At 42.5% G+C, this 24,587-nt stretch overlaps 1 protein-coding gene across 1 annotated transcript; it reads left to right on the top strand.

The window, feature by feature from the left end:
* Positions 1–22,076: 22,076 nt before the first annotated feature.
* SIX6 (SIX homeobox 6) lies at positions 22,077–23,974 on the top strand. The gene is made up of 2 exons (XM_057733223.1): positions 22,077–22,726; positions 23,806–23,974. The coding sequence occupies exons 1-2, from the start codon at positions 22,155–22,157 to the stop codon at positions 23,972–23,974; spliced, it is 741 nt and encodes a 246-aa protein (XP_057589206.1). The 5' UTR covers positions 22,077–22,154.
* Positions 23,975–24,587: the final 613 nt, after the last annotated feature.

Consider the following 24,587-nt stretch of genomic DNA (forward strand, 5'->3'; position numbering starts at 1 on the left):
TAGATTATTGTAATAGCTTTGAAACTGGTTTTGCTGCATGTCTACTCCAGCCCTCTTGTCCATTAATCATCCATCCTTCAACAGAGCAATTCTTATACTCTTTCTCTCTCTCTTTCTCTATGTGTGTGTGTGTCTCTGTCTCTGTCTCTCTCTCTCTCTCTCTCTCACACACATACACACACACCTTAAAACACATCAATGGCTTCTTATTCTTCTGAGACTAAAGGACAGGGATTTCCTAGGTGGCGCAGTGGTTAAGAATCCGCCTGTCAATGCAGGGGACTCAGGTTTGAGCCCTGCTCCAGGAAGATTCCAGATGCCGCGGAGCAACTGAGCCCATGCACCACAACTATTGAGCCTGCGCTCTAGAGCTCGTGAGCCACAACTGTTGAGTCCATGTGCTGCAGCTACTGAAGCCCACACGCCTAGAGCCCGTGCTCCGCAAGAGAAGCCACGGCAATGAGGAGCCTGTGCACCACAACGAAGAGTAGTCCAGGCTCGGGGAAACTAGAGAAAGCCCGTCTGCAGCAGCAAAGACCCAACACAGCCAGTAAATAAATAAATAAATAAATAAATAAATTTATTTAAAAAAAAAAAAAAGAACAGAATTCTTACCATGGTTTACAAGGCCCTTTATGATCCTGTCCCCATCTATCTCTGCTTCTTCATATTATACCACCTTTTCTTTCTCCTAAATCCAGCCTTAACATCCTCCTTTCCATAACAGAGACAATGCACTGGCTGGCTCCTCAGCCTGGGATGCTCTATCCTTCCTCATTTAATAACCTCCTACTCATTCTTCAAATCTCAACTAAAGTATCATAGTCTCAGCAATGCCCATTATCAACTCTCAAAGTTCATTTACTTATCCTTCATAGCCTTTAACATGGTTATAATGCTAAATTATTTGTGCAATTATTATATATCTATCTCATCCACCATACTGTAGGCTCCATGAAAACAGGCCCTCTTTTTTCCCCTCCCCTCAGCCCACACAGACACCTTGGCAGCCACAATGAGTAGGTTACAGCAGTGTTTTGTTATAATGGCTATAATCCCAATTCAATTCACAAGCAATTCCAAGAGAATAAAAGCCACTTCATTCTAAGAACACTGCTTATATGGTAAATAGTCAAAATACAGGAAGTGAAGCAATGTGAATCTGCTCACAAATTTATTTACGTGAATGGCAATCAGGTCGGTGGGAAAAACAACAGATTAAAGTGTGCCAGGATTTTCAAATATGCATGATTAAATTTACATTTTAATGTTAAAACAAAAACCTCTCCTTTGTTTTCTCAGTTGATAGCCTGTGTTGAAATTAGTTGACTTTCCTAGCCACATTAGATCTATACCTTCATCACCTCCTTGAATTACCATGTCAATAAAATATAGGTAGTAGTTTGACAACTCTGCTGACCTTTCTTGACAGTAATTCTAATGCTAGAGGGTTTCCAAATGTGTGCAAACCATATTAGGCAAATGAAAAAAAAAAGAATGCCTTTTTTGTTCTTGTAGATCTTGTAGATGCCATTTAATATTAATCTGACTCATTCATTGTTTTACTGTTCATGTACCTTTGATTTTATCTTTGGTGCAAGACTATTTCCATCAAATATGTCTACTTACCTCTAAAATCCTATTATGTGGTATTTTAAATTATAATTTACTCTTCATTATTCTATCCTTTATGTCACATAACTCTTTAATTTTATTCCTTTTTTGCTCACCATTTTATCCCCAGCACCTAGCACAGTGCCTAATACATGATAGAAACTCAGCAGATACTTTAATGAATACATGAATGAATGTTAATGCTAAAAAAATGGTTACACCATTTCACATCTGGATTACTGTAACAGGCTGGGGACAATCCTTCCCCTTTGATCTATTCTATACTCTTCCTATTCCATCCTATTACAATACTGATTTTTTTACATCTATTTTATCATGATTCTCATAAAAGTCAAAAGAAATTAATGATTATATTTTCCTCTGCTTCAAATTGGAATGCCTCTGCACTATTTTAAGATCTTCTAAATTTGACCTCAACTTTATTTCTCAACAAAATCTATTTTAAGCAGTTCCCTCACTGATCCATGAAGACACTATATTCACTTAAGCCTCCATGGCTTTGTGTTCAATGTTCCTCCCAACTGGAAAGTTTCTTTTCCTTGATCCAATCAAGATCTACCCATTCTTCAGAGTTCAGATCCCAAGAAAGCCTTCCTTGGCTATTATAGATATTCCTTTTCTCTGAAGTATATGGAACTGTGTGTACTACTTACTTACACAGTATGCTAAACACTGGTTTTTATAAAGATGAAGAAAGTTCTTGCTCTCAAAAACCTCACCATTTGACAGTGAAGACAGATATTAATAGTTATGACTACTATCACAGAGATACACATATGTGATTGGATGATAGTTTGGGAATGTTACATCAATGACTTCAGTGACCTTTAATTCAAAGTCAGTCAGCAACTCTGTACTAGTCAGGGTTCCAGCAGGAAACAAAATCGCCCCAGATGAGTCAAGTGATAAGACTTTAGTGAAAAGACTACCTATAGACATATGGGCTGAGGACAAGGTGTATGGTGTTTCACTCATAAAGGTAAACATATAGAAGCCCAGATTCTAGCAACAGGTGGCTGCACAACACTCCAAAAAGCCATATGGCAGCCAATCCATACTGTAAAATCATCCATTCCAAAGCAGAAACCAGAAAGGATCCAAAGAAATCCAAATGTATCCGAAGCCCTGTCTACACCACAATGAAGTCACATTTACTCCATTTCCCATATATTAAAATGCCATTTTAGAGAGGAAGGCAGGGGAAATCTAAAAGATTTAGCATACATCTGAAACAGACTGAGTTATCTAAAAGAAACTTTTAAACTGGCAGTAACTAAGATATCTATCAGAAGTTTAAACTTGTCCCCCTGACTGCCCCTGGTACCCAGCAGGGTAGAAGCTTGTGAGAAAGATTCGATCACTTATAAAGAGCTAAAGTCTCAGGACATCCAAGACTTCCTTTTTAGACAACAGGACTCCTCTTTTATAAGAGGAATCAGTAACATTAGGTATCTAGCTCCCACAGGGCTCAGATCTCAGGAATGGACATGTGACCAGGCAGAGATGGCCTGACCAATCACAGCACTCTACCGCTGAGCCCAGTCTTTCCTTAACTGGTACATATAGAATAACAGAAGAAAATTGTCTGTCTGAGCTGGTGAACTCCAAAAACCTTGTAAGGGTGGAGCAGCTGATAACTATCTCACCATATGGAAAAAACCTGCCGTATAATGAAGGCCCGCAGATGAACACAGAAGCAAGATATAGAAGAGTCAGTTAGTTCTGTAAGTCAAGAGATTCTCTTTTCATTCAAGATAGCCTAAATTGGGTTTATATCACCTGCACCTATAGTCTTTTTAAAGAAAGCAGAAAAGTAGAGATGATGAAATTTCGTGTCACTACACATATGCCATTTGAAAATTTACTTGCATCAAATTTCCAAGTATCAAAATCAATTAAATTTTCTTTGTTTAGTCTCCACCAATTGATTATAATTATGCCATATTTTCATTTGTTTCACATTTGATCCATGATTTCTTACACAGATTTTGTTTTCCCCGGAGTTCCTAAGTGTACTTTTTTTCCCTGCATACAGAAGAATCATGTCTTCTTTGCCATATCACTAAATCCCTCAGGCTCCCTACTGCTTTTTTTTTCTTTCTTTCTTTCTTTTTTTTTTCCTTGTCCTTTTTTTTTTTTTAATTTTTTTGGGGGTACACCAGGTTCAATCATCTGTTTTTATACACATATCCCCGTATTCCCTCCCTCCCTTGACTCCCCCTCCTCGAGTCCCCCCCACCCTCCCTGCCCCAGTCCTCTAAGGCATCTTCCATCCTCGAGTTGGACTCCCTTTGTTATACAACAACTTCCCACTGACTATTTTACAGTTGGTAGTATATATATGTCTGTGCTACTCTCTCGCTTCTTCTCAGTTTCCCCTTCACCCCCCGCCCCCTCCCATACCTCGAGTTCTCCAGTCCATTCTCTGTATCTGCATCCTTGTTCTTGTCACTGAGTTCATCAGTACCATTTTTAGATTCCGTATATGTGAGTTAGCATACAATATTTGTCCTTCTCTTTCTGACTTACTTCACTATGTATGACAGATTGTAGTTCTATCCACCTCATTACATATAGCTCCATCTCATCCCTTTTTATAGCTGAGTAATATACAGAAGAATCATGTCTTCTTTGCCATATCACTAAATCCCTCAGGCTCCCTACTGCTTTTTGAATGCACTGGCATAATTTCTGAGCCCTGAGTAAGCATAAATTCTCCACTTTGAAAGACCTATACCTTCCCAGGCTAATCACTAGATTTCATTAAAGACTATTTCTTAGGCTTCGGTCTGGGTGCTTTCAGAGGAGTAGGGGGCAGATAGGAAAGGTCAATTATCATGACCCTGCCCTAGACAATTCCTCAAGCTCTAACCTCATTTTCTGCTCCTCTTCCCCTTCCAATTATCTATATCTACCAACTCAGGGGGACTCAACGGAAAAACTTCCTCATTCATTTTAAACAATAGTAAATGTTAATTATTGTACCATGCTGTAATACAATGATGCCTTCAAAATCTATGGAGTTGTATAGGACTTAAGACCTTTATAATAATAACCTCAAGCCAGGATTCTTTTTCTCATGTCTGTTTTTCCTACATGAGGAAAGTGTAAAATTTTATTGAAGGACATAAAAGAACATTTGAATAAGTGAGAGCCAGTCTGTGTACATGAATGGGAATATTCAACATTGTAAAGATGCAGTTTATCCCAAATTAATCTATTTATGTAATGCAACTTGTTGGAGGAGGTCATCAAGAGGACATGACCGCCAGTTGACCCATGAGCCAGACCCAGGCAACTGGAAAGTCCTTACCCCCTCCTCTGTCCTTAGAATATACACTCTGCTTACCATTTCCACAGTGGGAGTCATTTTCAAGTATGTAGCCTTAAGAGAGTTAGGTGTTGTTGAGACCATCTGGACTGTATAGGTGACTGAACCCAGTTAAGGCCTTATATTAAAAACTTTTAAGGTTTGATGAGTTGGTTCCAAGACCTACTCAACTTTCAGTTACCCAAGACAAGTCTTGTAAACAAGTTCCCTTGCTTATAAAACCTGCCAGCTACCAATATGGAGTAATCTACCTCTTTCTTTGTTCTTTCCTTGCTCTCTGTGTTCAGGGGGCAAGTTTGCAAACCAACAACTGGTAAGCCAGCAGGAGATGGAATAAATGGGCCTTGAGAAAGAGTCATCTGTGGGGGAAATCCTGCATTGGCCATTGACCACTGCATGAGGCAGGGTGGCCCATATGTCAGATGCATGTGGACCACCCCATAAGTATGAGGACACCCCAAAATGTGGCTGCTTTAATGAACTTGTTTGAGAAACTACACATAGAGAACTTAAGTAAAGAAGAGAAACAAATGGCTGCCACAGTGGGCTGGCCTCTACTGTGGGCAGTTCAGCTGACCACTGATGCCCAACTAGGGGCTAACTTGAGTTAGAAAGCTGGAAGAAAAGCTCAGGTTAGAAAAGGACGTGCGGTTGTCCACTACTCTAATTTCAGAGGTAGCAGACAATTTTGGAAGAGCAGAATAATAAGTTGGAGACCTTAGAGTGCTATTTTGGAAAGCTAGGAGACCATAAGCTGCCATGGATTAAGCCTGATTAGGACACTAAGAGGCAGAATCTCTGGGAAAGTGAGGAAAGCAAAGAGAAGGATGTTGTAGTGATTGAACAATAAAATGGGCAGAGTAGACCCATGCCATCTGACATTTAATACAAAGGTAAATTTTAAATACTAATTACCCTAAGTTTTTTTTTTTTAATTTTGGCTGTGTTGGGTCTTCGTTGCTGCACGCAGGCTTTCTCTAGTTGCAGTGAGTGGGGGCTATTCTTCCTTGCAGTGCACGGGCTTCTCAGTGTGGTGGCTTCTCTTGTTGTGGAGCATAGGCTTCAGTAGTTGCAGCACGCAGGCTCAGTAGTTGTGGCACACGGGCTTAGCTGCTCCGAGGTATGTGGTATTTTCCTGGACCAGGGATCAAACCTGTATTCCCTGCATTGGCAGGCAGATTCCTAACCCCTGCGCCACCAGGGAAGTCCCCTAAATTTTTATAATAGAGAAATATACCCAAAAACTCCTAGGAGAAAATTTTGCATTCATTTTCTGTTCCTTGAAGTTGTAAGTTTTATTTGAAATGTAAACTCCTCAGGAGATAACTAAAACACTGCCCATAATTGCCTGAGATTGAACAGAAAAAAGGAGAGAAAGAGACTATTTAAAATACAGATGGCTACAGAAGCTCCCTTGCTCAAAATCTAGTCCACAGGGGCTTCCTTTGTGGTGCAGTGGTCAGGAATCCACCTGCCAATGCAGGGGACACTGGGTTCAAGCCCTGATCCAGGAGGATCTCACATTCCATGCAGCAGCTAGGCCCAGGCGCCACAAATACAGAGCCTGTGCTCTAGAACCCACAAACCACAACTACTGAAGCCCACGTGACTAAAGCCCGTGCTCTGCAACAAGAAAAGCCACCACAATGAGAAGCCTGTGCACTGCAATGAAGAGTAGCCCCCGCTCTCTGCGACTACAGAAAGCCTGCACACAGCAATGAAGACCCAACACAGCCAATAAATTGAATAAATAAATAAGTAAATTTATTTGTTTTTAAAATCTAATCCACAGACTCCATAGGATCACTGGTAATTGCAAATTTTAAAAGTCTTCTCCACAAATATTAATAAAAAGCTTTAGCCATGTGAGTAGGTAACCTTAACTTGTTCCATTTACCAGAAACACATTGGATTCAACTGGCTTATAAATTAGTGAGTTTTATATTACTGTACCTGACTCTTGGCTATAGTTTTTGAATGAAACCTATGGGGTCTCTGTGTCTGTCTATATGTTGATGTATGTCTATGAATGTATGTTACGTACAGGTGACATTTTTTTAACCTCTGGAGGGTGTTGCCAAAATTAACCTCTAAAAGAACTCTATTTAATTGGCTTAAAGAAAAATAAGCTTTAATATCAATAGTGTACTTATATAAAAGTGAAAATTGTTTTCATCTGCTAAAAGGACAAAGTTGTTTTGCACCATTGGTTTGTTCTTAGTGGGACTGTGAAAGATTTTTCTTCACCTTTTAAATAATCTGCCTAGAAAACAGAGAATCTGTGCTTTATCAAAATAATTTCCTATGTTTCATGTTGTCTTTATCAGGCTTTGATTACTTAAGAAAACTGAGTCTTCTCTATTAAAAGAGATATGTTGTGTTTTAGTTTTGGTTTGTTTTTACAACTATATAACTTTATGTATTTGCCTTTGAAGCCTTTAATTATCACTTTGGTTAACTAGATAAATAAGTATTTTTTCACAGTGATCTATGGTCCTATTCAATCAAGTGTTTTAAACCTTTTGATATTTTTGACAAACTTACCCCAAATCAAATTCTAAACAAAGTCCTATTGACCTTGACCTAACTGGGATTTTCTAGAGGGCTCCTGGAACATCTAAAAGATATGTTATCTCTCCTTATAAAAGAGAATTAAATTAATTAGGCTTATTTGATATATTAAATTATGTGGGAAGCAATGTCAAATAAGAAGTGATACTAAACTTTCTTCAGGTTATTTTGTTCCTGCAAAAGTGCTTCCTCTTCAAGGAGTTTTAAGGAAAAGACTCTGACAAGTACAGGTTTCTAACAATTAAGATCAATTTGCCTTCACATGGTAGGGACAATAGACTTTTCAAATGCTTCCTTAAGGCTACCTGCACAGGCTCACAATATGCTATGGGATGGCAGCCCAAGATCTGGCCCTGTTCTCCTTCCCCACTAAGTAAAATGGGCCCATTACATTGACGACATTATGTTAACATGTGAAGACTTGCCTCTGCTGCAGGACACTCTGCAGACTTTGCTGGAACATCTGTGAGGGAGAGGATGCACAATGAACCCATAGAAAATTCAAGGTCCAGGCACTGCCATAAAGTTTGGGGGAGTCATTTAGTTGGGTAAGATGTGCATTATCCTAGTAGCTGTGATTGACAAGGTGCAAGCCTATCCAACCCCTAAGAACATGAAAGAGGTGTAAGTTTTGTAGGAATGTGGGGGTTGTGGTTTTATTCCCCACATGGCACAGTGCCTCCATCCTTTATACTGCCTGGTGAAGAAAGGGCATGTGTGGGACTGAGAATGAGAGCAACAAGCTAACTTTGAAAAGACAAAAACACTAGTGAAGCAGATTAAAGCTCTGGGCATCTCCCATGCAGGGCTACCGTTTGAGTTAGATATATCTGTTACTCTGGAAGTTCTGGATTGGGGGTGGTGGCAGAGACAACAGAATGAGAAAGTATCCCTAGGATTTTGGTCCCAGCTCTGGAAAGGGGCAGAAACCCAATATGCCCACCCCACCCCCAACACACATAGACAGCAACAGTTCCTGACAGTGTATACAGTGCTCCTCAAGGTAGAGGTTCTCACAAAAGAACAGCATACCATGGTAAGAACTTCCCTTCCTATCAAAGGGTGGATAGAGAATATGTTCCATCAACCCACTTCTGTCATGGCTCAAACTCCCACTTTGACTAAGTGGCATGCCTATGTGCAGCAGAGAGCACCCTGTCTGCCAGCCCACGGTCTCTAGAAATACAGGTGCTACTAAGTCCTGTAGAATATGAAGATGCTCTGAATGCCTCCACCCCTATTCCTGTGGCAGACCCTGCAGCCTGTAAAGAGGGAGTGGAAGGAATTCCTGCTGATATCTGATAAACAGATGCCTGGAAACAGGAACAAACCACAATAACCAGTGGGCTGAACTCAGAGCAGTTTGGCTGGTGATCACTCATGAACCCTGGTCATTAATCCTTTGCTCTGACAGTTGGGCTGTTATAAAGCCATGAACACTATGACTTGGACAACAGGAAGCTAAGGAGTGAATGATCATGAAAAAGCCTTTGTAGCATCAGGATATGTGGAAAGAATTTTGGGTTTGCCTGGAAGAGCTTCAGGCAGTCCTTACCATCTTCCACGTCCTGGTTCACAAGGCACTGACACACCCTGGCAATCAGGAAGCTGTTGTCCTAGCTCAGGTACAAGCCCTAGCAACTGATCCTTCACTATACATGGTAGACTGGTTGCATAGAAAGAGTGACCACCCACTAGCATGTGGGTGGGATGGCATATTGTCAAGGATGCTGGATTGCCCTTGAAATACAGTGACTTGGTTAACGCAGTAACATGTCCTTTGTGTTCTAAGCAACACCCAAGGCAATTACCAAAGGAGTCTGGGGGCATATACTGGAGTTCCCAACCAGCAAGGATAGGCAATTGATTATATTGGCCCCCTCCCTACAAGTGGGGTTTCTAAATATGCCTTGTTTGTGTGAACCCTGAATCTGGCCTAATCCAAGCTTTCCCTTGCCACAGCTCAAACCAGGGTGCCACCATTAGGGGATTAGAGAAGCTGCGTAACACGTACAGATACCTTCATCAAATAGACAGTAATTGGAGGTCACATTTCAAAGGTTATGATATGCAGGACTAGGTAAAAGAACATGACATTGAATGGAGGTTTCATCTCCCCTAAAATCGGCAACCAGCAGGGTTGACAGAAAGGAAAAATAGGTTATCAAAGCAGCAGATTAAAATATGAACAGGTAAAACCAACTTGGCTTTAATACATTGGAATGATTAATCAGTACGGCCTGTTGCCCTGTGTGACACACTAGGGACCCCTGCCGAGACACTCAATACCATAGATATGGAAGTTGTAGGAAACAGACACTGCCTGACTTTCACCGTGGATCAATCTGCTATGCTGCTGAGAACACCAAAGCCCCTATCATGCTGGGAAAGGTGTCATCTACTGTAATTTGCAATGGTATGTCTCACCTGGGTGGCCAGATAGCTGCCAAACAAGCCACCTCCATGCTAGTGAAACTCCTTGCTGGCTGCTCAGGGCACATTGGGAATGAGTGACTGTGTAAGACCGTAAGAGCCAGTCACAAGGGGTGGAGTGTTGGAGGAGGTCATTGAGAGGACATGACCACCAGCTGACCCATGAGCTAGACCTAGGCAATCAGAGACTCCTCCCCTCCTCCCCTGTACTTGGAATGAATGCTCTGCCCACCATTCCCACAGCGGGAGCCATTTTCATGGGTGTAGCCTTAAAAGAGTAAGGTGTTGTTGAGATCATCTGGACTGAATACATGACTGAAGCCAGTTAAGGCCTCTATATAAACTTTAAGATTTGGCAAGCCGATGCAGAGATCTACTTGTCTTGTGGTCACCCAAGACTACTCTTGTAAATAAGTTCCCTTGCTTATTAAACCTCCCACCTACCAATCTGGAGTGGTCTGCCTCTTTCTTCGGTCTCTCCCTGCCTCCACGTACAGGGCCAGTTTGTGAAACAACACAATTCCATGAAAACTCCACTGGAATCTGGGATTGTGAAGAAGACTTGACAAAACTGACCTTAAGGGGACTTCCCTGGTGTCACAGTGGTTAAGAATCTGCCTGCCAATCCTGGGGACATGGGTTCAATCCCTGGTCCAGGAAGATCCCACATGCCGTGAAGCAACTAAGCCCGTGCACGACGACTACTGAGCCTGCACTCTAGAGCCCATGAGCCACAACTATTGAGCCCACCCAACACAACTACTGAAGCCCACATGCCTAGAGCCCATGCTCCGCAACAAGAGAAGACACTGCAGTGAGAAACCAACACACCACAACAAAGAGTAGCCCCCGCTTGCCGCAACTAGAAGAAGCCTGTGTTCAGCAATGAAGACCCAATGCAGCCAATAAATAAATAAATACATTTATATATAAAAAAAAAACTGACCTTAAAGTTGATCTGGAAGAAAATATCCACAAAACAGCCAAAGAATTTTTCTTTAAAAATACTGAAGAAGAACTTACCCTATCAAATATTAAAATGTATTTGAACTACAGTAGTGGAACCATAGGAATAAACAGACAAATCAAGGAAAGAAAATAGAAAATCCAAAAGAATACCTATGTGTACATAGAAATTTAATATGTAATAAAGGTGGCATTTCAAATCTGTGGGAAAAGAATTATCAACCAATAAATAACAGCAGAATTCAGAGGTGGTAAAACTAAACCCTGGGAAATATACAACAGAGGCACTTTTTGGTCCAAGAAATCTCTTAGAGCCCTGGTTTTAATCTCCAGACTGTCTCCAGACCACTTCATTATCTCCAACCCAATCTCTGCTCATCCCACCAAGTCCTTAAGGCCCAGGTCGAGAGAACTCCCTTTCCTGTATAGTGACATACTCCTATCTTCTTCCAGCCTTGCAAGTCTTCTTGGCACCTTAGGCAACCCCACCTGCTTCCACCCTCTTAATATTCTGAGAACCAGCACAGTCTAGATACACTCAGGCCAAGCAAGACTGCCAGGGAAAGAAGAGAACCAGGCTGTCAAAAGACAAACCCAGGTCTGGAATGGAAGGAGGTTTCCAGGACATTCTGAGGCCTGGGGTGAATTAGCTGAGAAGCAGGAGAAGGGGGGAGAAAAGTCACAGGGAAAAATTTATACTTCTTTGATTAAAGGAGGAAGGGGGCTAGAAAGGAAATGGGGCCAGGGATGAAAGGGGTTGCATTTCTAGTTTTCTTGGTCCAGGGAGGGAGGGAAGGAAGGAAGGAAGGAAGGAAGGAAGGAAGGAAGGAAGGAAGGGAGGAAGGAAGGAGGAAAGGGGAGGAGGGAGGGAGGGAGGGAGGGAAGGGGGGAGGGAAGGAGAAAGAAGAATTAGAAAATAATTTGAAGGGGGAAAAAAAACCCTGAGTCCAAATTTACATGAGACCTCAAAATAAATCCAGATGGATTAAAAATTTTTAAGTTTTTAATCTAGAAAGAGTAAGAGAAGAAAATACAGGTTATTTCTATAACTTGGAAGGGAGACTGTACTAAGTATAACACCTGAGACAGAACCAGATTTAATAGATCTGACTATGTGAAAATTATAAAAACTATAGGACAAACAACACCATAAAGTAAAAAAGCAAATGAAAAAGCAGGAAGAAATATTTGCAATATATGACGGGAAAAAATGTATCCTTAATTTTAGAAGAAATACCACAAATGAATAAAAAGGATAAACTTCACAAATCAAGGGACATAATTGGGCAGTTCTCAAAAGAAGAAATCTAAATGACCAATAAATATGTAAAACTGCATAATCTTATTAATAATCAAAGAAACAGCTATTTTGAAAACATGAAAAACTATTTTTCATCTATCAGTCTGGCAAAGATTTAAAAGAATAACAGCCAGGGTATGGGGAAAATGGCACTCACACCATATGGGTAGAAGTAAAAACCAGTAAAAATCCTTTTGGATCACAATTTGGAAATACATAATTTTTAAATATGTAAATGCTTGAACCCATTCATCTCACTTCCAAGAATTTGAAGGAAAAATTGGACAATATATAAAGATCGTCATTGCTTCATTGTTTATAATGGTGAAAAACTGAAATCAATGTAAACATCAATAGGGACTGGTTAAATGAGTTATTGTATGTATGCTGTGGAATACAATGCAGGCATTCAAAATTGATTACATGTATTTATTATCAGGAAAAATGTTCATTAAAATGTTATCATGGAAAAAGGCTATAGAACAGTATGGATAATATGAAAGCATTTCTGTGAAAAGAAAAAAATCTGTATCTCTGTGTGTAGGAAAAAAAAGTCTCTAAGGATATGCACTGAGCACAAATAGTGATTTATCTATGGAATAATGACATTACAAAAAATTTTCACTTTTGACTCCGTAAGTATATGGATAGTTATTGCAATGAGCATGTATTGCTTTTATAAAGAGCAAAAACACAAAAAGGTATTTCCAGTAGCGGAAAAAAATAGCACTCCAGGTGAGGAAAATACATGAGAAAAGAAATCTAAATATCAACAAATGAACCATAGCAGAGGGAAAGAATGGAGAGGAATATGTGAGTCTGTATGTGTGTGTAATAAGAATAGACTGTCTAGAAGTGTGTGACATAATTGCTAAATAAGTATTCTTAAAACAGAAGAGACACATTACAAGGAAAACTCTAGGTATTACACCTTTTCAGAAAACTTTGGGATTGGGGTAAGAAAGGAGGAAAGTGAGCAAGTGAAAATACTCTAGAAGTCTAATCCTATTTGGATGGTGAAAACAATGGGGAAAGTAATGCCATGGTAGGAAAAACAGTGCATCTTGATGGGGAAGATATTAAAAGTATCCTGTTTATAGACAATGAGAGTCACATGTAACAATTAAGAGAACAAGGAAAGGAAAGATAATCATTGATGGACTAGAAAATACTGCAGAACTTCTAAATTATTATTTCTACTCACTGAAATAAATTAAACTGTGAATTTCTTCTTACATCTGTGAATTGTACTTCAATATAGTACCATAATGTGTTTTCACTCTATACTAAACACACGCAGAGAGGGATAGAATCTTCTCTTTTATCTTTTTCCATGAGATAAATCTACTACTTTAGTTGTTCAGTTCAGTTAATGTCCCAAGGGAAGTTTTAAAAGCAAAGTTCAATATGAAAATGAAGAAAGTAATAAAAATTCTTCTTTGTTTGGGATATTTGTCAATCTTGACACTAAATGATGTTGAGGTGAAAGTCTATAATTTATAAAAAACAAAGCCAAAGGATTATTTTCCTACTTGCAGATTGACCACTTATAATGTTCTACTCTTTCAATTTACTTTCAAGAAACATTTGAGACTAGCACATTTGTCATATATGGGGATGTGACGTGCTGAAAAAAAGCCCCCTCAAAGATATATATAACCTTCTAATGCCTAGCATCTGTGAATATCACCTTTTATGGCAAAATGTATGATTAAGTTGAGAATCTTGAGAGGACGAGTTTATAATCCTGGGTTATATGGTAGGCCCTAAATGCAGTCACATGTACATGTAAAATATAAGCAGGAGGAATTTTCACAGAAAGCAAGGGCAAGAGCAAGAGGGAAGGGGAGGGGAGGGGAGTGGAAGAGGCAAGGGAAGGGGAGGGGATGTGAAGAAGGAGGCAGAGATCAGAGAGATGCAGCCACAAACTGAGAAATGCCTGGCAGCCACCAGAAGCTGAAAGAGGCAAGAAACTGATTCTCCCCTAGAGTCTTTGGAAGAAGCACTGTACTTGATTTAGACTTATGGCCTCCAGAACTGTGAGAGGATAAATTTCTGTTGTTTTAAGCCATCCAGTTTGTGGTAACTTGTTACAGCAGCCACAGGAAACTAATACAGTGAAGATTTGGGAAATTTCATGGACGCTATCTATTGACTTCTTTAGACTAACTTATTGCAAAAAACAGTCCTCTACAGAGACAGGAAGGCCTATTTCAAAAGAACCTATTGCTCGGAAAGTTTCAAGAAACCTAACCAGAACACTGAAGGATTATGAGACCAAGGACAAGGTGAAAAGTGAGACATTGCCAATATAGAGGGTCAAACTACTAGATTAAGTGGATGGTTTTCCACAAGAGGGGAACTAATACATGTGGAGAATTTACTATGAGCCAGGCACTATGCAGGGAATAGCCATTCATAATCTTATTTAATCCCTACAACTACTCTGTATTATAAGTATTATACTGTTTATCCAATAAGGAAACCGGGGCCTAAAATCTTCTGGTTGGTGCAACGATTTAAACTTAAACTATTGAGAGTCCTTGCTGTTTCTACTATTTTATCTTTCACAAAGTTTAGTCTGAGAAGCATTACTGCACTAAAACATCATTACAATGATACCATACCCTTCTTCTCTGAGAACCACTCTTATAACCCATCAACTTTCAGGAGTAAGCACTTTGTCTTTGTCAACCTCACAATTTAACAAGGCTTAGTTTAGTGAAGAGGTATTTGGCAATGGAGACTTGGGAAGCAGAAGGAAGGAATCATGGAGTCAGAACAAACAGGAAAAGAGAAAATAAATAAATAAATAAATAAATACAAATTATTAAATACAGAGAATTATAATCATTGGGAAATATGAACCTTCAGAGTCCATAAAAGGACTGACAAGGATGAAAAGATGGTGAAGCAGAAAGGAGATGAGAGGGGTAGAAAGAAAATTTAACTAAATGAAGGTTTAATATTAAAATTCCAAAGTAATCAGTTCAGCCCCAAATTTTAATCGCTGTAAAGACAAATTCTCTTACATTAATTTCACCAAAACCTAGGAAAAATAGGGAAAGTAGTAACAGATAAAATACAAAACAGACAAAAGAGGATTAAAATTGCATAGTTTGAAGGATCTGAGGGGAAAAAAATCTGCTGTTAAAGGAAACATGCACACATTTCTCTGCCTCTTAATTTTTTCTAAATCTACTCTCACTGTCTGCCTATATAATTCCCTGCCAGAGCTTTGCAGCTGGTCCCCACTGGGGCTTAAGCAGACTCCTCTCTGTGCTTCCATTTAAAAATCTTTATTTCAATAGGTGGGCCTAGAGCATCTGCACTTCCAAAATTACCACACAACTGATCCAAAATGATTGAAACAAAATTGGTTTCAAAAATTGCCTTAGGCTGAAAAGAAGATGAAGGCTAACATTTCAGACCTAAAGAAACATTTATCACAATTCTGTGGTCTGTAATAGACTTCTGTGGTTGTAATAGAAATGTTGACAGCTTGTTAATTATAGAAATGCTAGTGAGCATCACTGTTATTCTTTTGAAAGATCTGACAAAAGAATTCAGAGGGTTTTTTTACTTAAACCAAGCCTTACAGCACCTCAAGTCCAATCTCTCCTGCCCAAGAGGCTGGATTCAGTTCCATTTTCCTGCTAGTATACAGTGTGATGACTCAGAGAAGGTCTTCAATAAACCCAGACTCCAACATTCCCACCCCACAAAGAAGATAATTGAAGTCCCAGAATCACACTTGAGATTCAAGAACTTTTTAGGGTTTCCAAGGGTATACCATTTGACAAGCCCCAGAATAGTTTCAATCTCTCTGAGATCCAGGAACTAGAGTGCATCGAACTCTGAAAGTCACAGCATAGGACATTACACATGGCAGCCAACAATAAATATCCATGTATGATTCAGATCCTTACCCTCCAACTCAGCAGGAATTATACCATTTTCCTTGAGTAGGGAAAGCAAGGTATGTGATAGAGGATTGAATCTGTGTTTTAAACAAATCTCTGCCACTAACAAGTTGTATAATATGAGTAATCATTTAATTTCTTCGGCCTTCATATTTTATACACTTATAAAATAGAGGGACTTCCCTGGCAGTCCAGTGGTTAAGATTCTGTGCTTCCAATGCAAGGGGCATGGGTTCGATCCCCGGTCAGGGAACTAAGATCCCACATGCCACACATCTAGGCCAAAAAAAAAAAAAAAAAGTCTATTAAAAAAATAAATAAAATGGAAAGGAACTGAGCACTTTTCAACCACCATTGTCTCTTCCACCAATTACTTGAAAAACATATATTCCAACATGATAGAAACAAAACCCCACTTCCCTCAGAGATATTTCTAAATTTATAAATATTCAGTCACCATAAATATCATTTACAATAAAATTTTAAAAGAAACAAAATTACACTAGGTCCTTAGGAACAGATTGTATTGGTGTGGCCTAGACCTAAGGTGAAATTAAAAAGGCACTGATTCCTTTAAAAGTGCTTCAACTCCAGAATAAACACAATTTTAACAGGTTTTGTACTTCTGTGCCTTGTTGATTATTTTGAGTTCCTTTGAAACAGGGTTTCTTAACAATGATGCTATTGACATTTTTTGTTGGAAGGGTGGCTATGCTATTCATTGTAAGATGTTTAGCAGCATCTCTGGCCTCCAAGCATTAGATGCCAGTTGTGACAACCAAAAATGTCTTCAGACATTGCCAAATGTCCCCTGGAAGGAAGGAGTATAACTGCTCTCCTGAGGTTTGCTACTTTGAAGGGTGAGATGCCATAAAAATTATATTTTTTAATGTAATTCTTTAAAAGTATTTTCTGCTAATGAACTGGATTAACTCAAAGAATTTACGGTATTTATTGGAGACTAATGCTTCTATTTGATTTTACACTACTTGGAAGGAAATTATTATTTATTACACATAAAATGTTGATATATGCAACTAATACATATATGTCATACAATACATACAATTTAATGTGAATAATGTTTGACTCATGCCAGAGAACATTAACAAATTTACACTCTTTCACTTCATTGAATTATAAGGTGTCTGTGTATTTTAGAAAGATACTTTGATTTTGGGTTTGAAAATGGTCAAAAATGACCTGCTAGTAGAAAAAAATAAAGTTCTAGTAGAGAATTATGAATTAATTATTCTTGCAGTCATACAACTAATGTTTCATTACTGATAATAAATTGTCTATAAATGACATGTTGGTTACATTTTTAAGAATTAATTCTTCACATAAGAACCCACTGTCACATCGCCCTAAGAAAGCTATGCTGTGGTGTGGTTAGCCCTCTGAAGATTTAGACTTAGCCTCAGAGAAGCAGAAGAGAGAGAGAAAAGTGAATTTAAAACCATAGTTTAAATAAGGGGTTATAACTTGTAATATACTCTTTGGCTTAAATACAAATTATCATCCAAATGCCTAGAAGCAACCACAAACTGGAGGTCAAAACAGAGTTGCATAGTCAGCCTAACATTTTAAAAAACCATTACTGCTAATTAATCAATACTTTCAAATGGTACATTTCCTCACATTTAAACCTATAAATATTTCCTCCACTTAACAACACAAGCAATTTTGTAGCATTTAAAAAATAGCTGGTGAATAATTTTGCAAATAATAGCAAAAAATATCTTAATCTCTTAAAATTAGATCAATATTTTGATTGTAATACTTTTTTTGCCAGTTAATTTTACAGCACCAAGAAATCTACAAAACACTTCTCAAATGGTGTTTGTTCTTAGGCATACACAATAAAAGAGGCATCTCTCTTCTTTGTTACAAGGTGCATACAAGCAGGCGAGGAATGCACGAAAGACAACAATCTATTTTGGGAATTTATTAGGATAGTTGGTACTTTAAAACTAGGATACTGAATTAACTTCAAAATCTGAAGATCTCAACCACCGAGTACATAAACAAATATATATCTATATTTATGTATATGGTATCATCTGAAAATCAGAATATTAAATTCATGAATAAATGAGAGTGTGAATTTTTAATACTGTAATTTCAAAGAAGTAAAATGCTTTTTGATCTTTGTGGGTTTTGTTTGTTTGTTTGTTTTACATTATCTGCAACACATGGCTTTGAGGCCCAGAAAAGGGAAACAAAGATCTCTCCCCACAAAGTCAAAATGGACATACACAAAAGGCTGGGATCTCATTGTCTTCCAGTCTGTGACTCTCACATTCAGCACAAATGTCTTTATCAAGGAATTCAGATGCATTCAATTACTATATTTTTAAAATCCCTGACTATGTGAATTGTATAGGAAAGAAAACAAAGACACAACGTTTATTTCACAGCTTAATTTAGGAAAAGTCAAAGGAAAGAAAGACAAAACAAGAGACTGGAAACTAGACATAAGAATGTATTGACCTCTACACAGTGCTCTCCACTGGCAAATCTTTCAGCAAAGTGTAACCTGGGCTCCAAGTGCCCCTCTGCTCTAGACAGCAAAATCATAAGGGGCAAAATGAGGGGAGAGACCAATATATGCAAGACGTCCCAGGCTGAACTCTGAAGGTTTCTGGTATGAACCTCTCAACTCCCTGGAGGCACTCTGCCCTGCTACCTCTGCACTGAACAATGAGACACAGAATTTCCCCCCCTTCCCAGAGGGGGCAGGGGGAGGCATTGTCTCTTACACGCTTTTCCTCCATAAAGTAAAAGTCTTGAGTCTGCAGAAAGAATAGCCATCTACGGATTGCCGGCGAGAATCCAAGGCCTCCCAAATCTACTAGGAGCTGCAAACCAACCACAGAAAGTTGCATACCTGCCCAGACGGGCCCGAGGCCAAAGGCTGCGGCGGAGCTTTCCAGGTTTCCTGGTCAAGCACATAAGAAAAATGAAGTGGGGGCGGAGGGGGCGAGTTGCCTGCAAGGTTGGCGTAAATTTCTAAAATTGGTAAAAATCTATCCCCCCTCACAATTAAGAAAAGGTCCAGCCTTCACCTGGCAGAGCTGGAAAAGTGCGCTTCAGTCGTAAGGTGGGGGTCATTCTCTTCACAATGGAGTTATTTCTAAGGAAATCCTCGAAGCTTCTCTCATTCTCAGGGATGGGGGCTCACAAATTTCTCCCGTTTGTCCCTTCCCAGAGTGAAGCAGATGAACGAATGAGCGATCCCAGTGTGCCCTGGAGAAGTTTATTTCCGTTGAGTTAATAAAATTAAGCCAAGCCCCCTGCGAGGATGAAGATAGGATCTCCTGGCAGTAGACCCCGGCCTCTAGACACTTCTCAGAACCCGCCCGCCCCGGCGCCCAGGCACCGCGTCCGGCGGGAGTCGGACTCTGCGGCAGCAGCCAGCGCCCTTTTCCCGCGACTCCACAATGGCCAACCTAGGCCTTCGGTCCCAGTCACCGGAGAGCCCCAGACACGCAGAAGCCAAAGGGGACATCTGGAAATAAACATTCCCATTTCCTGGATAGGGCACCTAGACTCGGAAAATCACACGACTTAGGGTAAGAAACTGGAATTCACTTTCGAATGGTGCAGCAAAAAGACTGCGGAGGTGCGGTCTCCTGGGGGCACCCACAACTTCTCCTCACCTCCAGCGGCTAGAAGCAGAGGTTGGGGGTCCCCTCTGGGCCTCGAGGGCTGTAAGGTCCCGCGGACCCGCGGCTTCTGCGCGCGGAGGGTGATGGAGAAGCGACTGGGCTAGGCAGAGCCCGGAGGGGAGACACCTCGCGAGGGAAAATTAGGAAACCTCTGCAAACTGGAGCAAAGGAGTGCTTTCCTTCCGTGGCCAGGGGTGCCGGGAACGCAGCCCTCCTGGGGTCCCTCTTCACCCCTTCCCTGCCTGCCGGGTTTTCTATACTTTCTATAAGTTCATTGTTGGCCCTGGTTTGCGATCTTTCTCACTAAAAGTTGTCCTTGCGACGGATGAGGACGTCGCCTCAAGCTAGGGAAGGTTTGCGCTTTGACGTTATCCTCATCACCCTTTCCATTTTGCCTCTGCCCTGTCGCATTTCATGAAAATAAGCTCTTAGTAAAGAAAGTCTCTCCGTTGAGGAGGCTGGCAATCTCAGAGAAATGATGCAAATGGTTGCAGGGCTTTTTTTTCTTCCCCTCTACTATTTTTTTTTTTTTTTGAGTGAACTGTGAAGATCTGTGAAAATAATATCAGGGTTTTCCGTCAGAATGAGCTTTGCCCTGCACTCAGGCGTAGCATGATCTGACCCGACACCTCCAACCATCTGTGCTATCTATCTGCCTTCTGATTTACCAGAACTGTACAAGCCGCATACAAATTGTAGCTGATACTAAAGAAAAGACAGCCGGGCCCAGTCCAGTTCGGTGGCGAAAATTCCCATCTGATTCCTTTCTGTGGATGGACCCCCCCGAAGATGGTTTTCCTGGCATTTTCGTTGGACTCCCCTCTCCCAATTATTTTCTTCAAACTAAACAAACCCCTATGAAAAGCCCAGGTGAGATCGTAGTTACTTTTGACCTAGGTCTCAGAAAACGGTATGAGGAGTATGTCAATTGGGAATCAATAAAGTTGTCAATTCAACAGCTGGCCCCAAGGCAGAGCTGCCTAGAAGGCCCTTCCTCTCTTCAGGGGAGGTCAGTACTCAGCGGCTTAAGAAGTGCTCTCTACACTCCCTTCTCTATTGGTGTGGTTCCCCCTTCTCTATCTTACTTTCATTGAATTACTTTTGGGCCCAAAGGCCAAGGTTAGAGTTTTTATTTCCAGCTCAAGAGTTAAATATTCTAACACAGGGTATGGCAAAATTAGCCTGCAAGAAGAGCAAATCAATACTTTTTAAAAAGGTCTTTGAAATAAGCTTTTAAGTTGCTGTCCTGACCTACCAGTGACTTCTCACTCTAGATGTGGCTATGCTGCATATTTATTCAAGTCCATTAAACTGGGGAGAAAAAACTGAAAAGTATAAACTTGGGGTGTGCGGTGCCCCTTTTCTTGGGAGTATTTTACTTCCGTGGTCAGCACCTGTGTTATCAGGAGTGAGAGTGCCCTAGCTCGTATTTTAAATGATTTCAGGAGGCTTTTGAAGGTGATGGGGGTAGCGTCCAAACTGACCTCTTCTACAGATTCCGGGTCCGTTCCTTCTGCTTCAGATTCGATTCCCACTCGGCTGCCTTGGCAGCTGGAGAGGAATGCAGGGATAGGTGCCGGCAAGAAAAGAGGTGATTCACTTCCCCTCCCTCCCCATTCGTGCTCTCCCCTCAAGGTTTTCTGTTTCGTTACAACTAAACTTGGTGAGTTCTCTTGGAGGATGTCGATTTGGCTCAGTCCTCTTTGTCCTCTGGAGGCCTCTTGACCCAGGCAGTGCCACGCCCCAAAGTGGATTGATTTCTGTAGCATCACTGCCTCTTGGGGGTGGGGGAGAGGGTTGCGGGGGAAGAAAGAGGTACAAGGCTAGGGATGGTAGTGAAACGCTGCGGTGCTGGCCCGTCTTTTTCTCCCATCCACTGGTACGTCTTTTCCTTCTCCAAGTTCTGCAAATTACTGAGAAGTCTACGGGAGAACGGCGGGCGCTGTCGAGAGCGGGGAGGTGCTGAAATGGCCTGGGCGCTCTGGTCGCAGTCTTGATTGGCAGAGCCGGCCAGTGACTGACAGGGGGTCTCCATGGCGCCCGCGCGGCCAATCCGCCCACCCCAGTAGCGGCGCCTGCTAGCTGGTCTGCGTGCCCTAACGGAGCCGAGCCGAACCCGAGCTGCGGAGTCGGCACCTCCTCCAGTCCCTCCCGCTCGCTCGCTCCCCGCGGTTGCGCCGCCGCTGCCGCTGCCCCGGCCGTGCGTCCTGGTGGCCCCGAGCCGCTTCACCAAGGAGAGCCTGGCGCACCCGGCCGGGCCCGCGGGCATCTGCTGCGTGTCGCGCTCCGGACTCGGCGCCTCCGCTGCCGCCGGCGCTGCCTCGATGTTCCAGCTGCCTATCTTGAATTTCAGTCCCCAGCAAGTGGCTGGGGTATGCGAGACTCTAGAGGAGAGCGGCGACGTGGAGCGCCTGGGTCGCTTCCTCTGGTCGCTGCCTGTGGCCCCTGCGGCCTGCGAGGCGCTCAACAAGAATGAATCCGTGCTGCGCGCGCGAGCCATCGTGGCCTTTCACGGTGGCAACTACCGCGAGCTTTACCATATCCTGGAAAACCATAAGTTCACCAAGGAGTCGCACGCTAAACTGCAGGCGCTGTGGCTCGAAGCGCATTACCAGGAAGCTGAGAAGCTGCGTGGACGGCCCTTGGGGCCAGTGGACAAGTACCGCGTGAGGAAGAAGTTCCCGCTGCCGCGCACCATCTGGGACGGCGAACAGAAGACACACTGCTTCAAGGAGCGCACGCGGCATCTGCTACGGGAATGGTACCTGCAGGACCCATACCCCAACCCCAGCAAAAAGCGTGAGCTCGCCCAGGCAACCGGACTAACCCCTACGCAGGTGGGCAACTGGTTCAAAAACCGCCGACAAAGGGACCGGGCGGCTGCAGCCAAGAACAGGTCGGTACCTAAAGGCCTCGGAGCCTTGAACTCACCGGGGAGGGAGCGGGTGACCGCACTCCCGGCGCCCTTACCCAAGGCCTGGAGACTTGGATTTCGCAGGAATTGGGATGGGATTGAGCGAGGACTTCGGATCCTGGGTGGGGATTTCCTTCCAGGCTTTTGATTCTCCTCCCTTTCTTTCTGGTCTTCGGCGCCTGGGGGTCGCTCCGGTAGCTGGTTTCAGTCACCAAATCAAGGATGCACTGAGAGGGAGAGAGAAATAAAAATTAAAATCCCAGAAACAGTTAGAGACTCCAAGGCTCAAAGCTAATTCTTGTCAGCCGGGGCCCAGGCTCCTATTAGTAAATGCAGCCTGGCTTATTAACAATGTGGCACTTTAGTGTTGTCATTTTAAAAGCCCAGATGCATCCTTCTCTAATGCTTTGAAATTTCTAACTTCTGTTTGTAAGAAGTGGAAAGTCGAGTTTTACTTTTCCCATGTGTGGGCAGCCCTGTCTCAAAATAGCAAACTAGTCGGCAGAGGTTTTTCATTCCCCCGCCCCCAGCGTATGGCTCTCGATCAGCCAAATATTTTGACCAAGAACCCAACCTCTTCCCCCAGGCCCAAACGCTCCCTGCAACGTCAGGCCATCCTTTTTGCCTTTAGTTTTGGGCGGACCCGGTCTCAGGGGCACCGACACAGGCGTGCGCCCTAGACAGACGCAAGCTGGGAAAGGGGTCTGCTGTCCCAGAGCCTGATCTGTCCTTGTCACCCACACCTCATTTATCCTGACACTATTGTAAATCTCTCAAAGGTGACCAACACCCGGGACCGACCTTGCGAGCACAGCATCCCCCCAATTGGGGAGACAGGGAGCCAAGAAAGGGCTAAGAAGGAGGATGGGGCAACTGCAGGATTTTGCAGAGCAGCGGCCGCAGACCTCCTGCCCGGCCTCTGTTGCCTCGTCTTACCCTCTTTAACTGCCAGGGGCTGAGGGAGAGCCGCTGACTGATGGGCTTAAGAGATGCGGACCTGGGGGCTGGGAGACCGGCGGCTATGTTACCCGCAGTGACTCGGTTCCTTTCCTTCCCTGTAGACTTCAGCAGCAGGTCCTGTCGCAGGGCTCCGGCCGGGCGCTAAGGGCCGAGGAAGAGGGCACGCCAGAGGTGCTGGGCACCGCCGCCAGCCCGGCCGCCAGCCTATCCAGCAAGGCAGCCACTTCGGCCATCTCCATCACGTCCAGCGACAGCGAGTGCGACATCTGAGCTGCCCGCCCAGCACGCTCAGAAACAGAATTCGGTGTAAAAAACGAGACAAACAAAATGAAGGGGAAAGGATCAGACACCAAGCTACCCAGCGCTTGCGATCCAGGTGGCCTGGGACCCGCGGGCTCGGACTGCCGTGTCTGCCCCGCGGCCTGACCCGCTCCACTGGTGCCCCCCGGCCGCTACCAAAGGGGCCCGCGGTGAGGCCTGACCCAGCTCCACGTTCTCCTTGCTTTGCTTTTTCCCAAGGATTTTGCTGCAAAGATGCCTCCGGAACCCGAACTGCACGCTGAGCGCCTGCCCTGAATCTCCCGTGGGTATTTCACGTCGAAAGGACGCTGTTATATATGTATAACTTTTGCTTTAAAGGTTTTTTTTTAAACAAAACATATATATGTTGTTTATTTACTTATTTAAGAGACTGCGTGTTAGGTTTCTCTGCATCGAGAGAACTTGCTGTTTCTAAAGGCGCAGGGTGGAGCCGATGGGTTCTGTGTGAAGAAGCCAAACAATAAAAACCTGATGAGCAACCTTTCTTAATTAAGGGAGCTGCTCTCAGATTGCTAAAAAGAAAACAGAGAAATCCTTCTCTTCACCAGGCAGGGGTCCTTGT

Source organism: Hippopotamus amphibius, chromosome 4 (genome assembly GCF_030028045.1).
Source record: "Hippopotamus amphibius kiboko isolate mHipAmp2 chromosome 4, mHipAmp2.hap2, whole genome shotgun sequence".
Classification (NCBI taxonomy): Eukaryota; Metazoa; Chordata; class Mammalia; order Artiodactyla; family Hippopotamidae; genus Hippopotamus; species Hippopotamus amphibius.

Excerpts from the sequence above, each read along its gene's own strand:
- SIX6 (XM_057733223.1), top strand. The coding sequence starts at position 22,155 with ATGTTCCAGCTGCCTATCTTGAATTTCAGTCCCCAGCAAGTGGCTGGG. Across the intron at positions 22,727-23,805 it reads GCGGCTGCAGCCAAGAACAG|ACTTCAGCAGCAGGTCCTGT; the intron begins GTCGGTACCTAA and ends CCTTCCCTGTAG.